The 22,558-nt window shown below is 43.0% G+C and overlaps 2 protein-coding genes across 5 annotated transcripts; one reads left to right on the forward strand and one right to left on the reverse strand.

The window, feature by feature from the left end:
• Nucleotides 1-1,532: 1,532 nt before the first annotated feature.
• Nucleotides 1,533-7,642, reverse strand: LOC110979396 (zonadhesin-like). Of its 3 annotated transcripts, XM_022235159.2 has the most exons (6): nucleotides 7,499-7,642; nucleotides 6,755-6,802; nucleotides 5,496-5,582; nucleotides 3,517-3,767; nucleotides 3,182-3,269; nucleotides 1,533-2,767 (listed from the first exon to the last, which is right to left on the reverse strand). In XM_022235159.2, exons 1-6 carry the CDS (start codon nucleotides 7,572-7,574, stop codon nucleotides 2,676-2,678), a joined length of 642 nt encoding a protein of 213 aa, XP_022090851.2. In that variant the 5' UTR covers nucleotides 7,575-7,642; the 3' UTR covers nucleotides 1,533-2,675. The 3 variants fall into 3 exon arrangements, with proteins under 3 accessions (XP_022090851.2, XP_022090852.2, XP_086996603.1); XM_022235160.2 differs by lacking the exon at nucleotides 6,755-6,802 and having other exon boundaries at nucleotides 7,499-7,637; XM_087140477.1 differs by lacking the exons at nucleotides 6,755-6,802; nucleotides 7,499-7,642 and adding an exon at nucleotides 6,106-6,733.
• Nucleotides 7,643-8,052: 410 nt separating this feature from the next.
• On the forward strand, nucleotides 8,053-16,034 carry LOC110979395 (non-homologous end-joining factor 1-like). 2 transcript variants are annotated; one of them, XM_022235156.2, is made up of 8 exons: nucleotides 8,053-8,283; nucleotides 10,160-10,387; nucleotides 11,033-11,242; nucleotides 11,872-12,010; nucleotides 12,295-12,356; nucleotides 12,526-12,640; nucleotides 13,458-13,666; nucleotides 14,668-16,034. In XM_022235156.2, the coding sequence occupies exons 2-8, from the start codon at nucleotides 10,187-10,189 to the stop codon at nucleotides 14,767-14,769; spliced, it is 1,038 nt and encodes a 345-aa protein (XP_022090848.2). In that variant the 5' UTR covers nucleotides 8,053-8,283; nucleotides 10,160-10,186; the 3' UTR covers nucleotides 14,770-16,034. The 2 variants fall into 2 exon arrangements, with proteins under 2 accessions (XP_022090848.2, XP_022090849.2); XM_022235157.2 differs by lacking the exon at nucleotides 8,053-8,283 and adding an exon at nucleotides 9,369-9,757.
• The last annotated feature ends 6,524 nt before the right edge of the window (nucleotides 16,035-22,558 follow it).

Genomic DNA, 22,558 nt, shown 5'->3' on the forward strand with positions numbered 1-22,558 from the left:
ATCGATATTGATCGCGTTAACAAAATATCGGAGCTTTCGTAGTGACCGAATTATTACCTAAGTTTGATTGGAAAATATTCCCTATGTAATAGGCCGTACGCACTGGGCACGGTGCTCACCTTGTAACCACAAATGTTATGTTCCAGTTATTTTGCATGAAGCCGGTTGTGCATCATGCACGCGTCTCAACAATCTCTGATGCAAGTCGCCTGGGTTTCGTGGTTACTTAAATAACTTACCATGTTTCGCCCACTCCTCCCCTATCTCCCGCCTCCGCCCATCTTTTTTCAACCCCCGACCAATTCTCGGAGATCCATTAACACTAATGTAGCAACAACAACCTCGTCCCCTTTACCGGGCTTCCTCGAGGGCAGCCTTTAAAATGCCTTGCCCCCATTAACAAAAATAAGACCGGTTCAATTATTTTTTTTTTCCAGATCAGCACAAGACCTGCAAAAATGGGAAGCTGAAAGTGTTTTTAGCGCGTCCACACGCCCGACAGCCGTCTAAATCTACCCCTTCAGACCGCTGGGCAAGAGAGTACTGAGTGAGCAATGTCGATACATGGTCACGTTTCCTGACGCCTGTTTTTCTGGAAGGGGAGCGGGGTGCTTGTGTCGATACACTTCACTCCACAAACTTTACTTGGAAATGCCACAAACCACCACGCGTCTCAAATCCTGAGGGTGATGTCAAAAACCATGCATCCGCTGAATAAAAGCGACCTAATCAGACCCACTCTCCATCCACAAGAAAACCAGAGGTCTCTCTCCCAACCCTGCCACGAACAAGCGGGCCCAGTTACATTATTGCTATTCAATTATCTATAATCTCTTCGCCGAAGCTGAATCAACACAGCCATCGATCAGTGCAATTTCTGAAAATACCCTTAATGGCAACTGTCTAATTCATGCCATTAGACGCGGGGGGGGTGGCGGCAGAGGGGGGATCTCTCCTCGGCAGACGGGCGGTTTAGCCCCGTGACAGCCATCACCAAGTGACTGGCTTACTGGCTCAACCATCCATTGCCTTTACCTCTTCCTTGTCTTCTCCATTCTCTCTCTCTCTGCTCATTCCTCGGGTGGATTGAGAATTCAGGACGCGTGTTCAGCATCAACAGTTTTGCTCTCGATGTTGTGGCAACAAGACCGCCAGGTTCCCCTGGACAATTGGCACACATTTTTCGCGTCGCACGCCAGCACTCGATTTTCTTTTGAGTGACAGGGGTGTAACTTTGGGCCAAATGTGAAAATTCGATGCTCCACTTTGTACGGTTGTTTTAGTCGATACAATAAATCGGCGATTGAGATGTTTTGTTCTGGCTCCATCGCGGAGTGCAACACTCAATCACGGTCATAAGGAGCGCCTATTAATGAAATCTTGACTGAAAATAACGTAACTTGTGATATGCATGTAATGACAAAGTACAAAACAGAGTAACTCTGAAAAAGGCTTTCTAATTCTTCAAAGGAAACAAGTTTTTTATATTGAACATTTTGAATCATGGAAATTAACGGAATGGAAACAAGATGTTTATTTACATCGGTGTTGCCTTTATTCACCGGGAAATTTTTTCTCAATATAAACATAACCAGCCAAAAAGAAATTGTGCAAAGTTTTAAGGAATTCAGCAGTCAATTAAAATATCCCGCCAAAATAATGGATTGAAAGTACACGCACATGTGCACCATGCTCGTATATAGTGTCCGTGACAATCTAATTTCTATACAAGCTAAAGCTTAACTTTGCTTTTCTGACACCTTGACAAACTAAATAACTCATCATAAATTTGGAAAACCTGTCATCAATTACTTACACCAAATTTCAGTGTTTATTAGAATTCTGTTAGTCAGATTGTGCTGTAAATCGTCATTCTACTTGAACTGGGATCACGAGGGGGCGCTATTTTAACCTAAGACTAGGCAATCCATTTTAATATTCCGTTTTAACTAGTTTGTATGATATCACTAGAGGGCGCATTCATTTTCCGTTGGATAACCAAAAAAAACCCACTAAGTTAATGTACTCAACATTTTGAAACGTTTCTGAACATGTAACAACTACTTTCAACTAGATATCATCTTTTCTTGAATGTTCTCATTTCTTCTAGAGTTTGAATAAAAGTTCCGATTACGACAGCCAGTGGCGTTAATTTATGCCGGAAATGGCGCTGGGGGTGGAGGATAGGGAAGTCCGGCCACGGCAATTTGAAAAGCCTGGGCAGGAGGTACTGACACCATACAGATGCAGATTTACAATACGTATTACATTCTACAGAATGTTACATCAGAATGACATAGTTATGGAATTTCAAAAAAAATTATTCTCCCTTTTGGAGTGCTATTGAATACATTTTGGTTGTTGGGAGGGGAATGATTCAATGCCCATCCACCTTGTCAAAACGTGGAGGATGAATACCTCGTCCCCCGGGATTTACGCCCATGACGACAGCACATTCATCACGGATGAAATTATAATGACTACAGGCCTACAACCAAGAACAGTTGAGTGAGAAAAGCTGTTTCACCATCAAAAGCTGTGAATTTAGGAAATTGTGTACGCCATCTTCAGAATCAAATACATGGATTATCTTCGACCAACTCTCCAGAGCCCCTCTTTCCTCGTTCTCCAAACACAGCAGGCGTCTGAAAGGACTTCACTTCATGTTGTTGATTCTAACAGGTGCATCTTTCACATCCTGAACGGTCCTTAATTAGGCAGGACTTTGGGCAGCCGTTGACCACAGGACATCTCGCGTTGGGTCCATCTACGTACCAAAATGATACATGTGTAAGAAATTACAAAGCTCCTACACTCCAAATATTGCGGACTTGAAAGTTTGAAGGTGCATGTTTGATTTTTCGATTTCAGCAGATTAGCACAATCGTTCTCAGAACATTTAAGAAGATTCTACTGGGATCGGAAAGTCATTCGGTTGGTTAGCAGTCTGGAACATTTTCATTTTTCCATTACCAAATTTGCCGCCAAAATTAACTCCTCTATTGTTATGTGAAATTTCATGAAAGTGTGTAACCGATCCGTATTTTAAAGTGCTTCGAAGAAATATGAAGTTGTTTAAGTAAACACACAGTCAATCATGACCAATACTTAGAATGGTGTGTAAATGTGATCTTTGATTAACAACCAGAACAAATTGACGTCTCAAGGTGCATGTACTTACTATTTTGAGCACATGTAACTGTGTGATTTGAGTGGCAAGTGCACAAGAGCTCTCCAGTCTCGTCCGTTTTCTTGTATTTGTAACTGGCCTAGAAAACACAAATATATTTAAGTTAGTATAAGCCTCCAGTCCTTAAATATTAACCTCCCGTTTCCATTGTGTCAGGATGCAAACTAGAAATTTGGTGCAATATTTCGAGGGTATCGATATGGTTTGACGCATTCGTTATTTTAGGTCACGTGTCGACAAGCACACCTATACAACTAAGTCAACTCAAATATGCCGATTTAGAGTCTACCACGATTGGATTTAACTGTGATTTTGCAACTCTTTACCTTCAAATAGCCATCTGGTGCATCGGGATCCAGGCAACCGCATTCGTCTTTGGCCACGCACTCCGCTCCAAACTCCTGGGCCACGTCGACCCTCTGCCCCTCGGGGCAGCTGCATCCCGTCTCGCAGGCCTCGTCGCCCTCCTTGGGCACGCACTGGCTCTCCTCCAACTCGCCGTTGGTCAAGTAGTCTGCGCAAGTCTGCTTGTTGCATGGGTTGACACACCACGTGGGGGTCAGAAGTTCGCACTCAGCTGAGTAGTCAAGAAAAACAAGTCACGTGCCTGAGCGCTGTCATTTCGTTGTCGGGGCACGGTCGGGGTGAGTGTTACGATGTCATTCTTTGGCTTGATCCACTATTTTGGGTCGCTAAATACGAAAAGTATAGTTCTTAACTATATCTTGTTTATTTTATGACCTTTTGACCCTTCTAATAAAAAAGAAACCAGCTCGGGCAGGGCCATTCTCTCTCTCTCTCTCTCTCTCTCTCTCTCTCTCTCTCTCTCTCTCTCTCTCTCTCTCTCTCTCTCTCTCTCTCTCTCTCTCTCTCTCTCTCTCTCTCTGTCTCTCTCTGTCTTTCTCTCTCTCACACTCTCTGTCTCTCTGTCTTTCTTTCTCTCTCTCTCTCTCTCTCTCTCTCTCTCTCTGTTTTTTTTGGGGGGGAGCAAAGAAATGTTTGGGGAATAATCAAAATAAAGCATGTACATGTATATGATTTCCAAAATCTGAAAAATCCTAACTGTAGACGGATGGAAGTCAGCGGCGGGCCGTGTGAAGAGTGTTCTGTCCAGCAAAGTTAATGCCGTTCACTCCTGCTGTCGTAAAGATTTCCCAAAGCTTCCTAAGCCGCGTCTGAATCACTTGGTTGCAGATCGAACTTAAGACTTTGGATTCGCTGGTTCTAGCCATTTTAAAGCAGCAATCAAAACCACATATTCAAGCTCAGACTGGAACCAGCGAAATTGAATCCACTCGTTTCGAAAACGTATGGGAACGTGGACGAACTTTTGAGAATAACATAAAACAAAACTGCTCACTCGGCCAGTTATACGGCAGCTCAGTTAGAAGAGCACTAGACTTATAAGCAACAAGGCAAAGGTTCGAGTCTACATGTATGCAGTTTTTCGGCGGGGGGATTAGTTGTGAGAGGATGTTTTTTGTAATAGGAAATTGAAGCCTGAAGTTTCTAAGTGTCCGCTAAATTGATGAGTTTGCAGTTAACCCCGCCGATATATGGTAATTGCCCCCCTGACACTCCTAGGGAGAAAATTACGCCGCCCGGAACAATGGCGCTGGGACTGAGGGCCACTGGCTTTGCACTGTGATTGGCTACTTTGGGCATGACCTCCGACCGCGAGGATATCACTTCCGTTTAGCGAAGCGTTATTTGAAGTTCTTTGACGTTCATGTATCCGATGGCAATGCTTTATCCCGGTCTTTTAATGCCAAAGTGTCGCCTTATGATAAAAACCATGGCCTTGAGACAACCACGGTAATTTATAATCTTACTAAGTATCACTGATCACGTATTTTTGGGCGATATTTTTCAAATCATTAGTCATCTTGATCAATTTTGGATGAACTGAAAAAATGTGGTGAGAATATTTTCACCAATGAGGAAGAAAAAGATAAAATATTGAGTTGATAAGCGCCGCATTGAGCCAGCACGTGCTCCTGACAGAAATCTACCCACAATGCTCTGTGTGTCGTCAGCTGTGACCCGCCGCCTGACAAATTTCCTTTACTAAAATCTGTGCAAAGCCATCAGCCCTTCTCATCGGGCGCTGGGCGAAGAGCGAAACAGACTCATGCGTAATTTTCGGCCACAGCTAAGTAATTCGGACACGGTCAATTAACCTTTCCTCAAAGCCATCGTATTTTTCTGAGCAGGCCGTGCGTTTTCCTTCAAATCGGAGCAATATGAACATGCGAAGTCAGGGACCTATACAAGAACCAACAGATTTTGACTGAACACTACTCACGAAGACGGCAGCTGCAGATCTTGCACCCATTCTCGTCACGTTGTAGAGGCAGTCTGCATGGAATATTACACTCCACGCAATCGACAGCTTCAAATAAAATAAACACGAATGTTGTTCACTGAATCTCTGAAATACAATCAAGCTTATTTTTGAAATGCCTTGCACAGGATGAACACAAAACAAGGACAAAACGAGAACGTTGGGAAGGGCGAATAGGACTCATGACAGCGAACATTAAGCACTGAGACCTCGAGATAAGGGAAATAGTACCTCAAGGTGCGCGCTTACTGAAGTGTTGAATGTAACTCAAGTGCAGTCAGTTAATACTCTTTGAAGGTGTTAAATCTAACATTTTAAATGTTAAATCCAGCACTTCAAATCCAATTTTCAACGAGAAAAATGTTGGGTTTTCCCCAGAAATGGTTGAATCGGCATTTAAAACGTTAACAAAACGAGTTTAGGTGCTTGAATTTGAATAAAATGTTGGATTTAACATTAAAAACGTCGGATACAGCACTTTCAAAGAGTAGTCACCAACTGCAGTCTTGCTAGTGTTGAATTCAACAGTTCCGTGTAGGCCCATTACCACAGCAATCAATTATTTATTTACCATAGTTTTGCACGTCCAATATGGTTATTTGCCCAAGTTTGGTCTGACCTGACAAACAACAGATTAGCCTAGTCGAAAACTGCATCTTATGAGTATTTTTTCCCAAAATGAAAAAGGAAAAGATTGGCTCTGTATAAATAGTTGGCTCTTTTGTGCCCACGTTTTACTAGTAGGCCTACGCAATTATTTTGTATAGTTTTAGCGTCATCTGCATTTCACATCTACAATTACTAAACCATGGTCACAAATTACGTTTTGTATTCTAATAATTCAATCAATGTTCTCACGGGTATTAAACACTGTGGACGCCTCCATGGCAGCCTTGAACAAGTATTTATAACGGTATTGTGGGAAAACGATTTCAAATATCGGATTACCAGATGTTTCCGTTGTGTTCACTGGAAGTTTATCAAACTTATGCAGCTTTATTAAGAGATAGGTTTGTGTGAGGTTGAAAGAAAGAAGAGGAGCCAGGAAATCGTGATGAAGTCCAAGAGAAAAGCAAAAAAAGTAAGCAGGACCTACACGTGGTCACATTAATGATAATGATCATTACAATTAATCGATTTTAATTGCTCATCGATCACCGAGACACGTAACAGACCAACCAATGACACTCATAGATCGATGGTATATGATAAATACAGACCAGTCTTGTCAGTGGTTGTTGTGATCTTGTGTCCAGTTCCTGAGCATTCTAAAGAGAAAGATGATTGTACACAACCTCTGTAATAAAAGCCGGTGGATATAGTTTTGCGGCTGGAGGCAAAATTGAGGGATGAAACTGAAGACCGAAATCAATTCAAACAAATTAAAACTTGGAATCTTGTTTCATATCCGAAACTATATTGGCTCACTTTCTATGGATCCATATTCCTCCTCGACTTCCACCACGACATTGTTGGAAAACCGTAGTAAAACAAGTATCGTACAAGAAATTGTCACAACTGTCATCCAGTGTGACATTGTTTTTTACAGACTCGTTGACATGTTTGGAAGAGCTCTCAAATTATCACCAATTGGCGAAAAGAGCACCGAGTGTGGATAAAGAACACTAGGACAAAGCGAACTGCGGACGTTATTTTGCCGAAATGAAACCAACCGCTAAAACCAACCAACATCAGTTTACGTTAACATATTTCTCATGGAATATTTTACGATTAAAACATCCACCTTGCAACCTCTCGGAGAAGAAGTGACCATGAATGCATAAGTCATTAAAAAACGCGAGAGTTTTCATGCCCGTTATACTTCAAGTGACACTGAATACGCTAAATGATTATTTTTCGTACTTGTCTTCGTCCTAATGGATGACAATTAAAATGAATTTAAACTACAAAAAAGGTGGAGGGGGGAACTGGAAGGTACCCAAAAAGCAAACAACTAGCCCTACCTCGAGCACTGGTGATAAGGAAACTGCAGTGTAGTAAGCTAAATAAGATGAAGTAATCGCTAAGGGAAAGCGTCATGATGATGCGTATGAGGACACAGCGACGGTGCAGACTGAACCTCAGTGTGAAACAAAATTATTGAGCAATCCCACTATTCGCCCTTTAAATAGTGTTTTTGCTGGCACCAATTGCCCACTTGACAATCAATAATCGGATGTTAGTTGTAGCGCCTATACCGTCGGCCTTGTTTTTGATCGATTGAAATACTAATTACATCACTAGTGATTGTTTCCAGGTCAAGTAGAAGCTGCCCTAACTGGGAGTTGGAAGTTTTAATCGGTTCTATATGAAATGAAACCACCAGCCGTTAAAATGAATGACATTTCGTAGCCTTGCCATAGAGACACCGACAAGTGTGCGGCGAACAAACCCAAGTATAGAGGAGGGTGACTAGGATTCGTTTTGGCGGTCATAACCAAGAACTGGTTCGGGTAAAAATTAACCGTGATGATGTAGTACTCAAACCCTAAAAGCGATTAACTAATGAAAACAAACAACCCAACCAATTCTTGGTTATGACTGCAAAAACACGCCCCTGCCTAGGTCTATTCTGGTAAAAGCGGTTCTCGAAGTTCAATGGGCAGGTCGCGTGCTGAACCTGCCCATTAGGTTATTCAGATTTTAAGTCCAAAGAGGGCGCTTTTAACGTTAAACAGATGGCGGCGCCCACAACAAACATTTCCACTTGGAGTACGCTGCAGCAGTCTTTGCACTATTTCCATTGCAGGTAGGGGCTCATTTCATTTCAGCAAGTGCAGGTCCATTCAACTGCTTTCGAGAAACTGATGAAGTGTCAGATTTCCATGCAGAGTCGTGAAAATTTTGAGCATGTTGAGAAAATTGTTGTTCCGACCTTGTCGGCTGTTGTCGTTGACTTTCTTCATGTTCATGATGTTCGTTGTCAGCTGGTCAGGTTGCCGGTCAGGTGATGAGGATACGTATACTTGGAGAGGGGACCCCCCCCCCCCTTTTTGTCATTTTAATCTCGCAAAATTGGTCGGTCCCCCTAAAAAACAAAGTCAACCCTCTCTTTTATTTGCGCTAACACTCTATTTTCCAAATTTCAAAATTGTGAGAAAATGGGACTTTCTTACTGATACACCAGCCATGGAAATTTGACTCCACCATTTTAACACTGTGGTTATCATCACCACAGGTATGGATGGTGATGTGAGAATGAGAGACATCAGCGGAGGCTCATTAATTACAATCAGCAACAGTCATATATTTATTCAAGTGCGTAATTAACTCACAGGAGCCATCTTGACAAGCCATGAGACTTGCCTTCCCATATTGCAAATCTACATAAGCAGACTGGTACATTGTCCCGTTACACCATGGGCATGATCAGGGCTTGGGCCTAGCTATGTCGTCTTAAAACACAGTTTCCCCTCATAATTTCCCTCAAAAACATCAACCCTACAGTTATTTAAGCATGATGTCACAGTCATCTACCAAGGTGAATTCAACAATTAAAATGTTGCTCTCCCTTCTGTTAAAAACAACTGGCCCAAGTCTGGGGCTAGTGTAAGTTTGGCTTTACAGTCAGTCATGGACAGTTGATAGCTCTGTCATGTCTGTTTTTCAAGGAACCTATTGTGCAGTTTTGAAAGACGTGGAGGAGTTCCGTATCCAGCCACTATGCACTCACCGCCAAACATAGTTTGTACACCGTGACGAATTTCACCTTCTCTTTGTTTGTATTTTTCATTGAAGACAAATTTATTCAGCGTGCAAAACACTGAAACTGACATGATTGTCGGCGGAAGATGTGGTTTATGATTAGGTCAGTTTCTCCAGTTTCTGGATTGAGATTTATGATGCAGTCAACAACCCTTTCTATTAGTATTTCGTTCCACTTCATTTTTTTCTCCCATTCAAGTTAACAAGTTACAGTGCTAGCTATTCTACTTTTAAGGTTTAAAAAAGGACTGAAGTTCTGCCTAAAGCTGTGAAGGACATCTGGGTAAAATTTTCTTTCCATGAGGGTAAAATTGCATTTGATCATAGGCGTCATACATGCCGTACATGTAGTTTTAAATCTAAAACGCACTAAATTTGTTTTCACAATCTGTTTGTTAGGGCAGTTCACAGCTATAATGATTAGTCAAGATCAGACCTCCCAATTCCCATCTGATCCTGCCAGATACTTGCATTAATTTTGCTGAAGCAAATGGAGTGATGTCAGTGATCCGTCTCAGGTTTGATGTCAAAGTTTATTGCATGGCTAATTCTTTTTTATTGGTAGTACTGACGGACAAGTTACAAAGATAGTTATGGTGGCCTGGAAGGAAATAATATGTTTGTTATGGAGGCGTTGGAAGATTCAGGAATGTTTAGATGATATGAGCAAGAATAACGATGATAAATCGGGTTTGAATAACAAAATATTTTCAGACACTGTGTACCTTGTAAGTGCATTTTTTATTGTATCTGTTTATCTGTTTTTCGTTAGTAATTACTAGTTGTTTTCCAATGAGGTATATCTTAAATTCTTTGAGGTTCTTGCAGGTTCTATAACCAGGTTATATTACCAACTGGCACGGATTTCTATCGGAGTTACTGATATTTATGCGTGTAAACCTTTCCTTAATTTCGTACAGCTGTAGTCGAGCCAGTCTTTACGTGCCATGGCCACCACACAGCTGGAATGGAGACGACGTTGGAAGCCAGACCTGACGGCCCAGATCTGGCAGCCCTTCCAGCTGAACAGGCAGAGGGCGCTCGTCAAGTGTCTGTTCCGAGAGGACCACTACGAGCTGCTGGTGTACGACATGGTGACGATGTGGTACGAGGAATGCAGCCGGGCAGTCTTTGAGCAGAAGGCAAAGGTAGTTACACTGTGAGAACGTGCCAAAATCAGTCCACGGTGTTTGTCCCTTGGACTTGGTCTTGCAACAAAGTATTCTGGAATCCTCATGGAGAGGCATTTGTGCCTTGCCAGACCTGTGAAGGAGTAGCAAGCAGTGTTTTGGCAAAAGGGGTGTCTGGCCATCTTTTGCACATGCTGTCAACCAATTTGGATACCTCGTTTTGTTGCAGGCAAAAACATGAAAAACGTAGCAACTTGGATGCCCGGTTTTTCAATCCAAGGCAAATGTGGACACCCCATTTTCAATTTTTAACAAACCAATTCAGTTTTCAGCAAATGATAACAACGTTGAAGCCCTGCTCATGCATGCTGATATAATTACACGTACAGGTACACGCTGATTTAATTTACACAGCGCCCTCTATCTCCTCTTAGAAAAGGCTATCACAAATGTGATAGATGGAATTTCACCGGCTTTGTATAGCATTCGTAGTACAGTTGGATAATGCTTGGTGTGGGTTTCTTGTGCTTTCTTGGCACCTGGCAAACTTGAATGTGAATTTGCAACATCACCAAAAAGAATTCGTACTTCTAATTGGCAAATAAACCGAACACGTCATCAACCCTGGGGAACATGCACGACTTCACATGCTCCTCTTTGCAGAAGTTGAATCCCAACGTGGAAGCCCCCCTGGCCACCCTCCTGCAGCATCTCAGGGATAACCTGGCCGACCAGAGGAAGAAGTCTACCTACAGCCTGGAGCCGCCCAAATCCCGGGACCAGAGCGGGATGGTGCTCAGGCTGGGCACCCAGCTGACTGGAGGGGTGCCCTTCAAGTGGGAGTTTCACTGTCAGGAGGCCACGAATGACATGGTAGGGTGTACCGAGATACTGAAAATATGCAGGGTGGAGGGGTGCAGTGGTACTCAGTCAAGTCTGACACTCTCTCGTAGTTGAAATATTTGTTAAGCTGCCAGATTTGGGATGTTTGGGCAATACCGTTCTCTACTTGATTGTTAGTTGTTTGAGCAGGGAACAGGGAAGAACTTTCAGATTACATATCTCTGGTCATTCTGACAAATGCAGAACGCAGTCAGATGCAGCAGGTATAAACGGCTGCTTAACACTGCTGCCTTGAGCAGTCAAAAGCAAAGGGGATGTTTATAGTCCCACTGAACAATGCTACATCCTGTGGTGGCTGGCTGACTCGGGACTGGAAGCTATTGGGCTTTGGGGGACAGTTAGCCTGTTGGATAGTGTTGCCGAGCAGATCTCCAACTTTGACAAATGCCTATCTATTTTTGCACCGAAACATTGCCCAAAACTATAGTAGAGGTCGGACTGAGCCAAGTAAGACCCAGAAACAGTTCAAGTTTGGTTGTAACCTGTTTAATTTTGAACCACATTAAACCTGTGCAAAGTTCAGAATCTCATTTGTGCATTACTTGTCATTCTTAATACCAAAGCCGATCCACCTTCTTGTGATTTGGTGATTTTTACAGTACGCCTGTCATCTGGCCACGCCCCTTCTTACAATGGTCTCTGAGCTCAGCAGACGAGAGGCGGAGCTTCACAAAATACTCAAGAAGAAAGATGCAGAGATAGAAGACTACAAGGCAGCAGGAGGGAAGGTCTCCAGGAGTGAGTAGGCGGGGCCAAAGTCATGGAGCTGTTTCACCACAAGAAATTGCTATGCGCAGAAAATAATGCACAGTGAAAAAACCGGTTCCTGTCCAAACTGCTGTGCAAAGCACATTACCTGAGGCTGGTTCTCTGCTCATTTGTACTAAAAAAAAAATTTGTGCCCAATAATCTGCTAAGCGGTGTTTCAAATTCTTACTCAAAGGTTTTTTGTGGGGGAGGGTAGGGTTACCTCCTCTTGCATTCAATTCTGTCATTGTAAGTCCATCTGTTTTATTTTTCAGAGCACCTTGAAACTACACCATTTGATGCCAAGGCTTTCAACAGTGACATGAATTTTTCCAAGGTGAGCTGCGAGACACCGACCAGAGTGAAGGGAGCCAGTCATGTTTGCAGTGTTTGCCCATTTGCTGTAAAAGGGCACCAGGTTTCATCAAAACCTACAGGAGCCAAGACATTTGGAAATACTTTCGTACACTGAAAGATTTTATTTCGGAATTTTTTCTTTTTATCAGGCATTTGAAAGTCAAGTCCAGTCACTTGGAGCCTCAGCTTTTTCAGAGCCGGGCCAAGAATTGTATCGGCAGGTCATGATGACAAACGCTTGGCTGAACCGACCTACAGAGCAAGGTATGTCCCACACTGGGGACCCATCATCACATTGTGTATGTTACTGAGGACAGTCACACTTGTGGGCATCGCAACAGGCCCCCTGCCCTCCCGGGAAAATAATTTTTTAAAAAAAGACAGAAAGCAAAAGAGAAACCAAAAGAAAGGGCAGACAAGGTAGAAAGGGGATGATAATGACCTCCGTTGTTGAAAATGACTCAGAATTGAGCCCTTTCATCAAGGAACATTCTTCAGTTTGCTGGTCCTGAGTGCCTCCTTCCATCCCCTCAGAAAAGAAAATCCTGGCGACTCCTATGGTCACACCCAGTGAGATCCTGAAGTCACAGTGGTCACTTTGTGCTTTTGACAAAATTTGTACAAGTTAAACACAGTGTCAGTTATTGCAGGCATGGGGCATTTCTCAGAGGTCTTTGCAATCATTCTATAGTAGCTATTTTCGAACGCTTGTCAGCGAGAGATTTCTCTGGCTGTTTCCGGACTGGTCATCGCAAAATAGCCCGTATCTCATCTGGCCACAAGCTATTTAAGTGAACAGCGACACAGACATTGCCTTTAAGACTATGTTAGAAATGAGCGTTTTTTGAGCTACGACTTTGTCTGTTGTCAGCATGCACCTATTTAGTTGCCATCAGCAAAGACCTAGACATAGCTCTAGCCATGAGATTTGGACATAAACTTAATCTTAATCTTGTCTTTTGACCTGACTTTGGATCTGACTCCTGACCAGCTTGATTAAAGCTCTGTAAGTTAACAAGTTAAAGTTAACCAGTGACAAGATTTGTTTTATAATCACTTTGCTATTATATCAACCTCGCAGCCAGCTCTGACGAGGAGTTCTCGGACGACATGTCGGGTGACCCCGGCCAGACAGCGGGTGCCACCGGCCCGTCATGGGCCCACCGGTTGCCCCCGTCGCTGGTTGCCAATGCGCAGACTGCTGGGGCAAGCTACGGATCACCCACCAAGTCTGTTACTCCCAAGGGGTCACCCGTGAAAGGGGCCGGGTCACCGGGGAGCTCTGCTGAGGTAAGCAAGGCCTTGTCCAAATTACTTGGCTGTGGCTTAAAATTCCACACAGCTCTATGGGAAGTAGCTACAGCCACAGATTGTATGAACTTTCAGGCTGCAGCCAAGTAATTCGGGAGCGGCCTAATTGAATTACGAGAACTGATGCACCATTGTCATTGTCATGTGATTCAACGAATTCAAACACCCCTCGAAGAAGCAATGAGCACTGAGTGGCTACACAGTGTGAGCATTGATTCTTGTTCCGTAGTTGCAGGGACATACACTCGATATTTCACCTATTTTGTGGGGACCAAAACCGATATGGGGACACAGAAATGGCCCCACAGCTCGGTCCAAATTTGTGTGGCAAAGAAATTGTCCCCTTAACGTAGCGAATGCTCACTCACTTGACTCCACACACAGCAGCACACTCTGTGGACTGGGTACCTGACTATATGCATGACAGAGGACAGGTGACAGCCTCAAAATGTCCTAGATTTCATTGGTTGCTTTGTCCCAGTGATTCTCCTTTTGCCCAAATGTGATTGGCAGGTGTACATGTATCAACAAGGACAGATTTGTCTAGCAGTATTTGGAGATTGTGCACAGAAATTGAGATTGATTTGTGACCCACTCTGTAAAAATGAGTAATAAGTCACAAGAGCCGCTTTGAGTTGTGCACCTATAAAAGAATATTTCAAAGTGGAAATATATAGCAACCGTCAATCAATATATATGTAGAGAGAGAGAGAGAGAGAGAGTTCACCCAGATGATGTCCGTTTTCATCAGGACACCAAAAGGAGCAATACATTTATACAGAAAGCTCAACTGAAACAGAATTACTGAAAAAGAGATTTTCACAGAGTGGTAAGCAACGTCTCCCATCATTAGTGTTTTTCAAGGCACAAAACTGCTTTGAGGCACTTGCTGAGTCTGACAGAATATCAAAGCGGGCAACGGTATTTGAGCCACACACTTTGAGATGAGACTAATTCTAAGGTATGTCTGGTATGGACAGGACACTGAGTTGTTGCGGCGTCAAGCGCTTGAGAGGAGACTAGCAGAGGAGAAAGCCAAACAGCAACAACAAGTCAAGAAGAAAAAGAAAAAGATCTTCTGAGTTGAATTATCCACAGGTAATCCTTGCACATGTAATTTTTTTCTGAAATACGGTGATGGTTAGTGTTTGGTGCCTAAATTAAAAAAAAAGAAAGCTAGAGATTTTCCATACATTAACTCTACATACATCTCAGCAGTCAGCCCCCCAGTAATGGTGGACATAATACTGGGTCAGCCATTGTACAAAATATCTGGCTCTTCCTAGTCTGGGAAGACTAGTCTGGTTCCCAGACCAGAAAACACTCCAAGTGATCTTTTGGTCTGGTGGCTGCCGTGGCCACAAGAGAAAACCGGGAGGACTTCCCTCTGTTTCCAACATTTTCCAAAAAACAGCCAGAAGTGTCAGAACCCATATAGTTGATTTTCGAATAGAATCGTCAGTATTTACAACTATTAAGCTCACAAAATTAGCCCTTTCTTCAGATTGGCTGTATGACAGTGCCAGAAAACCTCCTCAATTTCTCTTTGCATTATCTTGTATGCCGATCTTCGCTTTTGCCCTACTTCAATTATGCTGACTAAGAGATGTGTGTGTGCTGGACCTACCTATTGAAGGGGGCAATCCTGAGTATTACATCATACTCTTATTTTTACGATGAAAGCTACCTATCCTCAATATTATTGAAACGGCAGGGCACCAGCCTACTTGATAGCTTTTTCGTGCATATTGCTGCCAGCACTAGTTGGACAGAGTCCAGAGTTTAAAGAGATCATTGTCAGTAAACCCATTAGCCAAGTGAGCCCAGACGTTCTTTGAGAATTTTTTCTAGGCTTGAAGATCAGGGTTTAAATGATGTGGCCCCTTGGGCAAAAATATTGGGAGTGTAGTGTATGCGTACATTCTTGATGGTATCCAAGTTGTACAGGACCTGGTTCATGGGACTTTTAGAATAATTATAGACATTCAACCTTATGGATAGTAAGAGAAATGCAATATAGAAATCGAATTACCTAGCTGAATTTAATTAATTGAAAAAAAAGAAAGTCAATATCAATGTTTACACATTCATTAAACTGATGAGATACGGAAAAATGTATACTTTTCAAAGTAACCTGCACTGTTTGTTCTCCCAGAATTTTGCATGTATTTTTTAAACTCTGTACAGTCCGAATTTGAATATCAGTCTTGAGACAGTGTCCATCATTAGAATTTGGTAGGAATAATAATTACAATTTTAAATAATGAATTAGACTTCTGTAATTTGATTAGAATTGTCATTTTGTAATAAATCCACACAGTGCATTTTGCCGTGTGTGCCGACTTCAGCAGCAGGCTCTCGAAACCCTTGTTTTTGTTGAAGAAGTTAAACAAGTTAAAAAAGACAGAACGATAAATTTGATAGCTCACTTCAGAAAAGAAAAGAAGAAATCTTGGACAGTCCTCGTCGGCGGCTTGCATTCACCCTGCGTGTATTGTGTTTTTATGCGTTGGAATTATAAACTCACATTGACTCTTCGTCGTGGGCGTGAAGTGCGTCTATGGATTTCGCATGCACGCAAATTAGTTGGCGAATTATGGCATGGATTCTGACGCACTGCCATTTAGAGGTAGCCCTATAAAATGTCTAATGTCAAGTCCAAACGGGCAAATAAATGTCAGTTGAGTGACATTGCTGTCAGTCTCATCCATTTAGCGGTTAGAAAGTGGGGCAGATGGGCGTCTGGGAGCCTAAATATGTAAATGGGGCTTCCTGTATAGGTGTACATGTACTGTGAAATTTGGACTCCATTAAATATGGACTCACAAGTGATTGGGGTACGAAATAATAGTTACAAGGACATGGGGAGGGGGCTGAGTTGGCTTTCGAGCGTGTTCGAAACTCATCTGACACCGTATGAGAATTTTGATAGGCAGCAAAAATACTTCTTCCAGGACTTTATGGCCGTTTTGCGGAGAGGCTGGGGGAGGTTACCGGCTGCCATGCCAGGCATTATCTTGATCAGAAGAATCCAATTTTTTGTCCCAGAAAGATGCAATTCGCGAAGAAACAAAATTGGAAACAGTATGGCAGATCACCATTTCCTTTTTACTGCTGTGTTTAGGCAAACTAGAGGAAACAAGTCTGTCTCCAGTTTCCATTTTTCTTCGTAAAGTGCCCCGGTTTAACGCTCTGGCTTTATTTGTTGTACCCTGCCGGTTATTAACCCTTTTGCGAAGTCAAACTTCCTCGCATTTCTCTGCTGGCGGTCAACCGCGGGTAATCTTTTTTTCCCCTGAAAATGGTCATTTGTGGCTACCTTAACCAGATCCTTAATTGTGCAGTGTTAATGCTCAGAACACACAATACAGATCCAATTATTCCCCATATGCAGGTGAGAGAATGACTCGGCCTATTTCAATATTTGTAGATAAACTTTTTAATAACCTAAATCAACATTTGCTTTAGGAAGTGAGACTCGAAAATCTTCCACAAGACTTCAGCTTTTTGTCCGTCTAAATTCTATTGTCCCTAGCCTGTCACGAAATGCCCATAATCACTAGCTCTGTAGACATTAAACTGACATGGAAAAAAGGGTTGAGGGAAAAAAAACAATCGGAAACGAATTTTCCCATAGGCCTACACTAAAGAAACGTAGCTTTTTACGCGTACAATTGATTTCGATATGAATGTACAAATTATGTCATGCTGAGCCTATGTTGGCCTGAGGTTGCCTGGCGAATAACAGGTGCATGTGCTCAGTGGGTCTTAGCGTGAATTTTGCACCGGTAAATAAGCAATAAAATCTGGTACGCTGAGTTCTTTAAATTCACGTGAATAAAACTATTTGAATTCTCCGCGCTAAAGGCACTGTTTCTATGCCGATACCTTGTGATTCGGGGCAAGCTTTTGCTTAGTCACATAAGAGACGCCTTGCATCAATACATTGTTTTCAATGGATAAGAAGGGCACAAAGGAACCAGCCCATTTCAGAGATGGTGGTCGCTATGCAAAAACTTACACCGAATCACGAGGTATAGCAACAGTGTCTTTGGTCAGGGTCATTCAAAATATTATGTTTATGTGCAACCAGATGCAACTTTATTCAACTTTTACTGGAAAAAAGGCTTATTCAGCCCCGATAATGGTATGTGTCGCAAAACCAGTAACGCATGTTAACATATTGAGCTGGAAAGCAAACTGACCAGCAGCGAGGGATGGTGGTGCCAAGAAGTCGCGATAGAGTTTAACTGGACAGAACATGCCCCTTACAGTTGGTTTGATGATGATGCTGGGCTGAGACCAATTCCATCAAAATGTGATGTCATTTCGGACAGAAGATACCGCTTTCAAGGGCAAATAGTGCGTACTCAGCGGATGGAGTTGTCTTCTGCGTTTAAAGACATTTTAACCGAGTTTTTAAACTGATATTGAACTCAACTTAGAGAACTGATTATGATCGTGACGTTTGTGTGGACGGAACTGGAATATGCTGCTGTACCAGTCCTCATTAAAGAAAGATGTGTGTTTGTGCTGTCCCATCTTCGGTATGTCATGCTTGACGGGACATAACGGCGAGTGGGTACAGCGTCAATTCATCACAAGAGGGAACTTCAAGGAAGACCATCATCGCTTATAGTAGCGAACTTGCGAGACGATGATTTTTTTAATTATTCATGAAATGAATAATAATACTTGATGACAGACTGGTATTTATTTATAGCAGTAGATAGGGAGCATAACGACAAGCACGAGGAAAGTGCCATCCATCCTGTCTTACCCACGCAAACTTCACAGATGACTGGCCAGTGGGCGTAATAACGGCAGTGAAATTTCTAGGGGGCACACAGTGCGCAGATCGCAAATGGGGGCACTAAAAGCAAATGGACTTGTAGCCTGTACACGGCTTGCGTTTTTTAATACTTCGAGGGGGAGGGCGAACCCGGTGGGCATGGGGACATTCGGGGTGTGCACCCTCTGTCTTCTCTCGGCGTGGTTACACCTGCACTAAGTCGGCTCGAAATGGTCCGAGGCAGGCTGGCGACAAGGACAAAACTCTGTTCATTACATGGCAGGCGAAATTAAGAATGGGGATGCTCCTAAACGTCCCAAAGAACTTTGATTGCTGTTGGAAAGTTTCACCAGAAGCTTGTCTTTGTACCCGTACGGACTGTCCCATTCAGAATGCCTCTTGAAAAGGAGGAAAATTATCAAATTGGCTATGGTGTAAACGGAAATAATAACAAGTTTAGAACAGCCTAATGCTGAGTTACGTTGGCAAAGGAAAACCAAATACGATTAAACAAGTGTATGTTACGCAATCATGACGTGGCATGGGCTCTGTAAGGACATTAAATTACACAATATTCTTGTCAGCTCAGGAGTGTCCCCAATTTTTTTGTCCTCAACACGCACCGCGCCGGCGCGAGTGCAAGACTGGACAATTGCTACACCACATTGACGGCTCCGGAACGGGCAACCGGACTGCCAGATCATGGAGGTCAGGGCAGTGGAGACTATTATTCTTTGCTGCTTTTTTGAGGGGGGGGGGCACGTTTTATACGACTAAACAATTTGAGCAACACTCCACCCCTTACTCGTCCAAACACACCGAATAACGAATTACATTCGACAGGAATTAGGTCTTCGAATACACATGATCTCAAAACATTTTTACAACCCACCCTCCCTCCAGCTGAAACCAGATTTGTCGAGTTCAAAACCTCAATATAACAATACAACCGCAATGCTGTCAAAACATGAAGACTGACAAATTACTCGGTGCACTTTTTAGTGCGAAACTGACGAATGTTTTGGCGGGTTGACAGCCCGCCCCGAATGAAACCAAATTCTTCAGTTGGGTTTGCGGTTCTTAATGAGGACGCTCTGTGGTGGATGCAGCGGTTCCGCGATTGTTTTCACGATCTGTTTATGGGTTGTTTCTTTCCGCTTTGCCGTCCAAAAAGGAGCTTGCATGCTTCCAAACTGGACGTTGTATCCTTCCTGTGAGTGGTGTCATTCGTTTTGACAGTGACACAAAGGATAACGAACCGACTTAGTTTTTCTCCAACTCTAGAGGTGGAGGCCAGCGACATTCAATATTAGGGATAAAATGCTGTAACAGTTTCCACACGCTAACCCATGGCGAAGATCTAGTGGTGTAACAAGAAAGTTGTTTTTGAAGAAGGGCCATAAAAAGAAACGGGAGTGGATCTTCGAGCGATCATATGAACTTTCTCAAGTGGGAGTACGGGCCTCTCTGGAGAGGGGTGTGGGCAGCCTCACCCCCAGGTAGTCAGTTTGGTCGGCCAAATCATGGTGCTGTTTGGCAAGAATGGAAAAGGAAGATGAAAGGAAAGTGGAGGTCAAGCGTCAGGTCGGGGAATCGGACTACCCGTTGCACTCATGAAATTTGCCGACTTTCATGATGGCACCTCCCCCCCACATTTAAAATGGTCCAGTGACGCCCGTGGGTAGGAGGCTAAATCTAGGGGGTCTTTGTACACGATTTGGGGAGGAAGAGATATGAAATAGTCACAAAAACGTAGTCGTTCTTATTGTATGAAAAATGAAAAAGGAAAGACATCGCCTTGGGAGATGGCAGCATTTCCATATTCGCTAATTGAAAGTTATATCACAGAGGTCTATTTTAGCGTTCAGTCGTAGATCATAAATATATGCATTTACAGTTATCATGGGGTAATATTGATCTTCTGTGGGCGGAACCGGACTGGGGAATGTGGAAACATTCGTAATTCATAGAGAGGCTGGCCCCCTTCTCCAAATTTGCCAAGTACCAACTTGGTAATGGAAAGATTTCCCTAAAGGGCCTACGTATGCACGAAATGCTGACTTTTCAGACCCCCCTTCCAGTATGCATGACGTACACATATTCCACATATCTCTTGACTTCTCAGGGTGCGTTGCTTTAGCACCATTACATGTCACAGTACACTGTACATCCACTGTAGTACTGTTATCCGCAAGTTGCTTCTAAATTCTGAAATAATAACTAAAATAATGGCAGGGTTTCCGACGTTCAAACGCTGAATCAGGTATTATCTGCATGAGAAAGTGTATTGATATGATGGTGATTCATCAAAGGCAAATTTTTGGTTTGCGCACGGTACGTACTGGCTTGAATCCCCGCCTCCCCCTCTGCACGCATGATGTACGCAACGGCATCCCTTCGGTGCGTAGGCCTACGTACTTTATGGACGGCCCCAAAGCTTAAAATGGCTCAGTTGCCAGTATGGAGTAACCAAAGTGCCAAATGGCATGTGTCTATACCGACGCTGGAAATGCGGTCACTACTTGATGTGAAATAAAAACTGTCTCCTCCCTTTTGGTCACGTCCGCCAACAGAAACACACCCTGGTCCATTTGGGGAGCCAACTTTCAATCAAACTGCAGCAAGGATGTTGAGGATTGCCAAATCTCCTTTACGCCACTCCCCTCCCCCCAAATATGAGTGTGTTTACCGTGAGTGTCCAGCATCCGTCCGTTTAGGGTATAATTATATTACGTTTGGTGCACGATCGCGCGCGCTGTACGTAATGCCATCGAACTTTCGTTGGGTAATCAACATATTCCCCAGGGAAGCCTACACAACTCTAATGTAATGCCATGAAATCGCAGTTTGGTCGCACCCGGATGCAGATCGGGACTGACTGACAAGTGCCGAGGGCTGACTAGTCTTGGCCTGAGACAGTGATCGATAAATAATTGAACTGCCGCGGCGGCGGGCGATTTTTATCGCAGTGCGCGCTGTTCGGGTCGAATAGACCAGCAAGGCCAGGGCCGGCGCGACACACGCTGTATCGATCACTAGCGTCTTGAGCTGAGACTATGGGGTTGACAGTAATAACTAGTTCCATCCGATCCGACAGCTCAGCTCACGCGCTCTCCGTCCTCACCTGATCCGTAGTAAGGAGTCGTGACGCCACTTGCGCATTGTCTGTAGTGGAAGACGAATAGAATGCTATCGCGATGTTTTGAACGATTTTAATAGCTCTTTCTGGACCAACAGGGCAATATTTAATGTTTGATGATACGTAATCTATAGTCACGTCTCCTTTCCTGCCAGAAATAGACAAACAGGCGCGAGCCATAATTACTCTTTGTGGCTGATATCATTTTTGAAAATTGGACAGATTTTTTTTCCAAAGCCGTCAAACAACGTTGACTTGTAACCATCTTATTTTGACGCAGATTCTTTAAAATACACATATGAGTGTTTTCTGAAATGGCATTTACATTTCAAAAGCCCTTGATTTCCCCACTGTGTAAAATTTCAAGGTTGGATTGCAGCTATTTGAGTTGAATGTCAACATTTCTTATTTGATGTCAACACCCGTATCTTAGAAGTAATGTCTTTCAGGACTGTAGATTAATCAAATGGGGATTTTAATGATCTCAAGCCAGCAACTTTCTTTCCAACCCTCTTATCAATGTATAGAAATGTTAAGATATTGAATGGGATCATAAATTATTGTGGCGGCGCTTTTAATCGGAATTTGTAGATTTCAGAAACAAAATTAATTGCCTGTCACACCTATCCAAAACCCTAACATTCACTCTATCACAAAACAGGGTACAACCCACTTGACATTGCGTCGTCAAACCTTATCGATTCTTAAATCTTCAGTGTTCTTTCACACATCAAAGGGATAGGGTTAAAAACGCATGGTGATCGTTCAATGTAACGTTTAATGGAGATTTCTCCATGTAAGCTAAGAGAGGTCATGTAATGTTTCCCAATGTTACCGAATGAAAAGCGAAATTCTGCGAGGCTCTTGTTGTTGTGTTTTAGGGAATTTAAAAGCCTGTTCTGAAATTTAAAATTAGTGGGCATCATGCTCACTCCAGATC

Source organism: Acanthaster planci, linkage group LG08, assembly GCF_054643075.1.
Source record: "Acanthaster planci isolate LZ-2023a linkage group LG08, COTS_SCS, whole genome shotgun sequence".
Taxonomy (NCBI): Eukaryota; Metazoa; Echinodermata; class Asteroidea; order Valvatida; family Acanthasteridae; genus Acanthaster; species Acanthaster planci.

Excerpts from the sequence above, each read along its gene's own strand:
- LOC110979396 (XM_022235159.2), bottom strand. The coding sequence starts at position 7,574 with ATGACGCTTTCCCTTAGCGATTACTTCATCTTATTTAGCTTACTACAC. Across the intron at positions 5,583-6,754 it reads AACAACCACTGACAAGACTG|CTGTCGATTGCGTGGAGTGT; the intron begins GTCTGTATTTAT and ends TTTTATTTGAAG. Across the intron at positions 3,270-3,516 it reads CACCAGATGGCTATTTGAAG|GCCAGTTACAAATACAAGAA; the intron begins GTAAAGAGTTGC and ends TGTGTTTTCTAG.
- LOC110979395 (XM_022235156.2), top strand. The coding sequence starts at position 10,187 with ATGGCCACCACACAGCTGGAATGGAGACGACGTTGGAAGCCAGACCTG. Across the intron at positions 10,388-11,032 it reads TCTTTGAGCAGAAGGCAAAG|AAGTTGAATCCCAACGTGGA; the intron begins GTAGTTACACTG and ends TCCTCTTTGCAG. Across the intron at positions 12,357-12,525 it reads GTGACATGAATTTTTCCAAG|GCATTTGAAAGTCAAGTCCA; the intron begins GTGAGCTGCGAG and ends TCTTTTTATCAG.